The sequence below is a fragment of the Glandiceps talaboti genome, chromosome 7 (genome assembly GCF_964340395.1).
Source record: "Glandiceps talaboti chromosome 7, keGlaTala1.1, whole genome shotgun sequence".
NCBI classification, from domain to species: domain Eukaryota; kingdom Metazoa; phylum Hemichordata; class Enteropneusta; family Spengelidae; genus Glandiceps; species Glandiceps talaboti.
Genome location: NC_135555.1, coordinates 13,700,729 through 13,708,745, shown reverse-complemented (window position 1 = coordinate 13,708,745; position 8,017 = coordinate 13,700,729). Strand labels below are relative to the sequence as shown.

Genomic DNA, 8,017 nt, shown 5'->3' with positions numbered 1-8,017 from the left:
ATCCATGATAGGTTGGTGTGTTTACTAATCCATGATAGGTTGGTGTTTTAGTCTTTTTACTCACACACTGTAGAGTTGAAATCAGTAGTGGCAAATCCCTTGTTATTGGTCAGCAAAATTCTACCATAACATAAGAATATTATCTATTGTATGATTAGCAGTTTCCTCCTGGGAATGTTCTCACAAGAAAACCCAGAGACACCTTATGTCTGCCAGTTGGAGACTAGTAACGGAGATTTTGGCATCTGGGGATACCATTTAAAAAAAAAAAAAAATAGAGTGTGATTTTCATTTGATTAAGAAGACACTCAATTAAATCAAACTTGGACAGTTACCTGAGTAATAGACATGGGGTTTATCAAGCATAGCTTGTTCTTACCCATTAATTCAATTTCAAATTCAAATTCAAATTCAAGGCCTTGATGCCCTTGTTATCTTGTTCAGGGGAGTTCAACATGGACTTATTAAAGTGATGTCAACAATTTCTTCTCGTTTTCTAGGAAATTATGCTTCAACAAATCATGACTCACATAGCAGCAGTCAAAAAAGATATGGTTATATTGGAAAAAAGTGAATTTTCAGCACTCAGGAATGAAAATGAAGTAAGTATATTTACTACTTGATTGGTCTCCACAAACATAACATGATTCATTGCTGGTATCCTGCTGTTAGTACCTGATATATTAGTGTTTTTGAAAAGGGTTGTATTAGAGTATTTTCCTGAGGTCGCTACTACAATAATAGAGTGATACTTCATTTGAAAACTACATACAGTTATTACCATACTTTCCCCCCTTCAGCTTTGAAACTCTTGTAAAAGCAATACAAACAGTAATTGTATCATCCTTCTGTGTAATACACACATACATACATACATACATACATGCATGCATACATCACAGATGCATCAACAGACAGAAACCCCCACGCACACACACACAGAAACAAACACACACATACATGCACGCACACACACACACACACACAGCCTCAATGTTTGAAAGAGATATCAATTGTGCCTATTGTGGATGACAGAATCCAAATACCAGTTTACATTTAAATTGTTCTAATTTATTTTTACTTTACAGAAACTTACTATTCAAGTCAAACAACTCAGAGAAAATCTCAAGGTAGGACTAAACATCAGTTTGTGATTGGACGGCGTAATAGTTGAACATCTTATTCTAATGTATGATGAGACTTTTGGGACGATATGATAAACTCTGTTTAAATTTGTAAATGGTCAATCCAAGTTGTACAGTAACATGTGATTGAACTCAAGTAAATCACAAAAAAGCCAACCCTAGCCTGTAATTGGACAATTTTGTGATTCAAATGAAAATCCAATTCTTACTGGAATTTTTGACTGAGCACTGTGATAATTGAAACTTACTCTAGCTTTGTATGAGAATTTTGCTAGTGTAATTTTGTATATGCTAACATTGGCATCTGTTCTTATGATTGCAGGATGAGATCATCAAGGTCAAAGGTCATGTTAGCTTGGATCTGAATTTAGAAAGGGGGAGAGCCAAGGAAGTGGTAAGTCTGTACAAATTTCTTTTAAAGGCCCATGTTTCAATTCCAGGTTCTCATATTAGAGTTATCTTATCAGTGGAACCATATAAGAGTTACATATAATAGGATCATTCTTTGATGCAGGATCAACTTTTTCTATAGCTTTGTCAGACAACAGTTTTTCACACCTAAATCATGTAAATGTTAATCCTAATCTAAACTAATTCTAACATAATCTCATTGTGAACAAAGATTTCATATACTTTCAATAGGCCTTTCCAAAATTTGCCATGGTGGCGCTCTACTTCCTGTCTGTGTGTACCTTGGGGGTATACATAGTAAAGGTTACTCAGTTAATCATAGAGCACTGCTGCTTCCCTCGATGTCTGGACAATACGAAAAACATCCCTGATTTAAACTTCTACAGAATACCAAGGAACAAAGCTCTTAAGAAACAGTACTATGAGGTGATGATACCCCCGATTTGAGCATTTGAGACATTGACATTGAGGTGACAAAATATTGTGACTATTATTTCAGGAAGCTGAACAATCTAAAAAGATTGACTTCATTGGGAACAGAATAGATACAGAGGTTGCATATATCAAAGCACTGATGGAGGCCAACAAGAATGATGTGTTAAAATACATGGGAGGTAAGTATGTCTGTATAATAGTTGAAATGAATGATATATCAGTAATTCACTTTGAATGAAGAAAAACAGTATAGTAGAGTTAGTACAACATTGTAGGACATACAGTAGAGAGTACACTGCGATGGAATGGTGTAGGCAACAACAAATAGCTAATGTTGAACATCAGAGTCAACTTTATGATGTGGAATTTACCAGTACCTCACATTGACTCTACATCATGGAACAATCTTCTATTTTAGCATCCACCACTGCAAGACTCTGACTTCCTTCCATCGTTCTCTCACGACTCGTCTCATTCAACATTGGCCTCAAACTTCTCTGATATTAAAAACTAATTGCCCTGGCTATGTATCCCCATATAATGATATTGATGATATAAGTAAATTGTATGTCTTTAATAACATGGAGGGTATATGCATAATTTTATGAGTTATGGAAATATGAAGTACTGTGTGATAATCTTAATAACCTGTTTCTCAGTATCTATTAACTTGTCAATCCATTGATATATTCATTCATTCATTCATTCATTCATTCATTTATTTATTTATTGATTGATTTCTTACAGGTACTATAGTAGGTTGCCTTGGTGTGGTTCTGACGTTTTGGAGACTCTTCATGTTATAACTCTCATACATAACATGTTTGACTAAGAAGAGACTGTTTATCTGTCAACACACGGTGATAGGATTGTGACACAGTGAATTGGCTGTCATGTTAACTAACCAGAACAAGTCACACAAGTTGTTCTGTGTTTCATCCAATCATGGCAGCCAAGTTGGAATCTATGAAATCATGGAGTGTGTCATTTTAAAACAGAGGTGTAAATATACAATGTTTAGAAAGATGTTTAATCAGTTGACACTCGTATGATTGAAGTCCATGGTTAAGATGTATAAATAACAAAGTCAAGTCCTGGAGTTAAATAAAAACATATAGGTAATGTAAAATGCAATGTGAGTCCTGATTTAACTACATTAACTACTGTATCAGTAAACTGAATCTCAGTCAAGAGATATCCTAAGTTACATTCGACAGATATGAAAAATCTTCCAGTATTTCCTTACATTTTCATGTCAAGTAAAAAGAAATTTATATTAGCAAATTGCCATTGTCATAAAAGCACAGGCTAGGCCTCTTTACGGCACATGGTGAACATGTAAGTTATATTTGAAAGTCAGAGAAGAAAAATATGCTTTGGCTTGCAAGAATGGCAAAGGGCATTCAGTAAAGTAGAGAATGGCAAAAGACATTCAGCATAGATTGGCAAAAGACATTCAGTAAAGTAGAGAATGGCAAAGGGCATTCAGTAAAGTGGAGAATGGCAAAGGGCATTCAGTAAAATAGAGAATGGCAAAGGGCATTCAGTAAAGTAGAGAATGGCAAAGGGCATTCAGTAAAGTAGAGAATGGCAAAGGGCATTCAGTAAAGTAGAGAATGGCAAAGGGCATTCAATAAAGTCGAGAATGGCAAAGGGCATTCAGTAAAGTAGAGAATGGCAAAAGACATTCAGTAAAGTAGAGAATGGCAAAAGACATTTAGTAAAGTAGAGAATGGCAAAGGGCATTCAGTAAAGTAGAGAATGGCAAAGGGCATTCAGTAAAGTAGAGAATGGCAAAGGGCATTCAGTAAAATAGAGAATGGCAAAGGGCATTCAGTAAAGTAGAGAATAGCAAAAGACATTCAGTAAAGTAGAGAATGGCAAAGGGCATTCAGTAAAGTAGAGAATGGCAAAGGGCATTCAGTAAAGTCGAGAATGGCAAAGGGCATTCAGTATAGAGAATGGCAAAGGGCATTCAGTAAAGTAGAGAATGGCAAAGGGCATTCAGTAAAGTAGAGAATGGCAAAGGTCATTCAGTAAAGTAACTTATCCTCAAGAACAACAAATTACAAGTTCACTATATCAATTGAATTAAAAATAGAAATTTTTTTGTGATGCATGTTCATCTTTATTTGGTAAAGAAATTGTCTCCATGGTGATTATTTGCAAACAAAACTAGGAGTCGATATAAATATGAATCTGGATCTAAGTTATATTGTATTTCAACTTTTGCATTTCTTTTCACTCAAGGGAACATGTAAGTTATATTTGAAAGTCAGAGAAGGAAAGTTTTACAGTATTTCATTCCAGTTTTAATCTCCACCAAAAACAATTTACGTGGAAGGGTATTCGGGGAAAGAGAACTATAACGTTAAGTAACTCTGGATAGTTCTATATGCATATAAGTGCTCATCTCCCAAGAAGTCCAGCCTAGTGAGGGCTACCCCTTGATCTGTCCAGTGACTTCTCAAGAACACTTTACAGGTGCACTGACTTCTGTATCAATTTCATACAGAAGTTTTATTTGGTGTATATTTTCTTAGTAGGTCTTAGCATATCTATACAGATGTACCACAAAGAGCATAGAATATAACATTTGTTGTATGTTCCAAAACCATGAAATGTACCATAGAATCAATTTGAAATTTACCATAGAATCAATATGAAATGTACCATAGAATCAATATGAAATGTACCATAGAATCAATATGAAATGTACCATAGAATCAATATGAAATGTACCATACAATCAATATGAAATGTACCATAGAATCAATATGAAATGTACCATAGAATCAATATGAAATGTACCATAGAATCAATATGAAATGTACCATAGAATCAATATGAAATGTACCATACAATCAATATGAAATGCACCATAGAATCAATATGAAATGTACCATAGAATCAATATGAAATGTACCATAGAATCAATATGAAATGTACCATAGAATCAATATGAAATGTACCATAGAATCAATATGAAATGTACCATAGAATCAATATGAAATGTACCATAGAATCAATATGAAATGTACCATACAATCAATATGAAATGTACCATAGAATCAATATGAAATGTACCATAGAATCAATATGAAATGTACCATAGAATCAATATGAAATGTACCATACAATCAATATGAAATATACCATACAATCAATATGAAATGTACCATACAATCAATATGAAATATACCATAGAATCAATATGAAATGTACCATAGAATCAATATGAAATGTACCATAGAATCAATATGAAATGTACCATAGAATCAATATGAAATATACCATACAATCAATATGAAATGTACCATACAATCAATATGAAATATACCATAGAATCAATATGAAATGTACCATAGAATCAATATGAAATGTACCATACAATCAATATGAAATGCACCATAGAATCAATATGAAATGTACCATACAATCAATATGAAATGCACCATAGAATCAATATGAAATGTACCATAGAATCAATATGAAATGTACCCTAGATAAATGCCATAGATATATGGTACACACCATAGATACATGAAATGTACCATAGATATAGACATGATTCTCCTGGTACAGCATTCATAGATGTTTGACATAGTAGCCCATAAAGTTTCTGGTAAAACTAACATAGTGGCACCCTTTTACTCATTAGTAAGAAGTATTACACCAAGTTATCATAGTTGTGCTTGTGTGTAGGACAGCACTAGTATTGGAAAAGGATGAAGACTTCCAACACATTTGTGGTGTATGGTTACAAGAGTCCTAGACTGTATTTTGTTTTGACTGGGTACCGGTATAGTGTTAGGAGTACATTTGTATATGAATGACATTGTCTGGCTGATCTGGTTGTACAATTGAAGTATTGTACACAGTGTGTTGGAGAGGTCAACATTTCCATAGAGTGCTTTACATGCCATGATAAATACAGTAAACCTAAATATTTTCAATACTAGAAAAAAATTGTGATTTTACTGTTTTCAGCTAGTTCTCAGACTTTTTTTAAATTGCTAATTAACAGACTGAGACATTGCTTGTTTATATAAGAAGGCATTTTAGTCGCTTCTTATTTTTGCATTTTTGGTTGAAAATAAGTATTTAGCGAAAATGTCCAGGTTAACAGTATCTTACTACATTCATTCCACTTTCACTGTGTGTATTTATTTTACTTAAGAACAGCCTCAAAAACCATCTTCAAAATTTATGTTTTTATTTAAGTCCATATTGGAATCTTTCAGAAATATTGTATATGATTTATGTATATTGTTTTCTAATAAACTGTCTTTTCAACCTGGTATAATAACATCCTGGTAGAGTTGTTTGACTTGGAATACATGAAATGGGTGTATATTAATTTACTGCACCCACAATGACATCATCATCTGTGAAAACCATGAGTGACAAAGACCGTCAGAAAACCATAGTATTCAGGTGGTTGAGAACTTGAGAGTTCACAGACTGACATAGCAATTGAGCCCTGTACTATTATTATATTTGGAAAGGGAATGATGCACTCATAGTATACTCTGAAGGACAACATTAAAAGCAAACTCTTTCTTTGTTCTCATGTGTGCTTCTTATCAGTGTGTGCCACCAAAATTACACAAGGTATAGGAATCTATGTATGATATATACCAGATCCAACCCTATCCCACAAAATCACCACCATTGCCAGAGTCTCAAAACCTTTGCACAAACACATATCAGAAAAACTTTTCAATGAAGTATTTCATATATATTTTTCACATTTTTTTCACAACAAAATCCTTGACTTGGACACATTGTATCGATTACATCAACAATGTACATACTTACATTTCAGTTAACTGACATTATTTTCTAGTTATCTATTGTCTACATTTAAACATAACCACCCCTATTTTCTCATAAACGTCACCTAGAATGACAGTAGGACCAAGGTTCAGATAAGATAACAGGTTAAATGGCACATCATGTGATGCAGTAACGCAGTTTCTATGGTGATATGTAGATCATACCACCTAACTTGCTAAAAATCCCAATTTAAAAAAAGGACCACAACAGCAATAGTATAATTTCAAAAGTGTACTACTTTTCAAGTTTCAATGTAACTAGGGAGTTCTAAACTTTTTCTCTCATATTCCAAATACGACTCATAAAATCTGACACAATCATGGCTGCGGCAGCTGGAACTGGACCGTTTCTGGACAAAATAAGCAAAGAGCTTCTTTCTTGCACCATTTGTCATAAGCGGTACAGGAAACCTAAAATTCTACCATGTCTACACACATTTTGTCAAGACTGTTTGGTGACTTTTGTTGCTGATGGCAAGCTACACTGTAAAACATGTCAGAATTTATGGGATCTGCCAGAAGGTGGAGTACCAAACCTGAAAGGAAACTCTTTCATGCAGAACTTGCTAGACTTATTGACATTGACAGAACAGTTAGAAATGAGACAAATATGTGAAATTTGTAAGATGCGTTTTCGTACAGTAACCTACAAATGTATTGACTGCGAACAGTTCCTTTGCAAAGAGTGCAAAGGAAACCATGAACAATTTCCTAAACTTTCAACTCACAAGATTTTGTCACTGGAAGAATGCAAATCACTGAAAGATACTAATCCTGTTGCTCTGTTACCAAGAGAACACTGTGATATTCACCCAGAGAATGTTCTAAAGTTCTACTGTGAGCGTCAAGCCTGTCGGGTACCGGTTTGTATGGAATGCACAGTAGTTAAACATAAACAGCCTGATCACACACATATATAGAACTACAACAGGCTGCCAACAGATTCAGTAAAGATGTAAAGACACAGATGAAAGACATACACTTGAAGGAAGCTAGGAAAACTATAAAGGAAAGACAGGGTGAATTGGAATTAATTTTGGACCGAGAAAAGAGAAAAATAGAACAAAAAGCAGAAGAGGTCATCAAAACTGTTATGAGACGAAAATCAAGACAACTAGACGATCTCCAGGCAAGGCATGACTCTCAAATGAAAGTCTTGACAGATATGAATACAGAACTTGATACACT

The 8,017-nt window shown here is 34.2% G+C and overlaps 2 protein-coding genes across 2 annotated transcripts in view; both read left to right on the top strand.

Annotated features, from left to right (window-relative positions):
- LOC144437974 (mitochondrial calcium uniporter regulator 1-like) overlaps window positions 1-2,797 on the top strand; it is a 3,584-nt gene extending 787 nt beyond the window's left edge. The window contains exons 3-7 of the mRNA XM_078127009.1: window positions 501-602; window positions 1,089-1,130; window positions 1,468-1,539; window positions 2,056-2,170; window positions 2,739-2,797. Of these exons, the coding sequence (XP_077983135.1) occupies window positions 501-602; window positions 1,089-1,130; window positions 1,468-1,539; window positions 2,056-2,170; window positions 2,739-2,797 (390 nt within the window). The remainder of the gene's footprint in view (window positions 1-500; window positions 603-1,088; window positions 1,131-1,467; window positions 1,540-2,055; window positions 2,171-2,738) is intronic.
- A 4,352-nt stretch (window positions 2,798-7,149) lies between these two features.
- LOC144437973 (E3 ubiquitin-protein ligase TRIM56-like) lies at window positions 7,150-7,749 on the top strand. The gene has a single exon (XM_078127008.1). The coding sequence runs from the start codon at window positions 7,150-7,152 to the stop codon at window positions 7,747-7,749; it is 600 nt and encodes a 199-aa protein (XP_077983134.1).
- The last annotated feature ends 268 nt before the right edge of the window (window positions 7,750-8,017 follow it).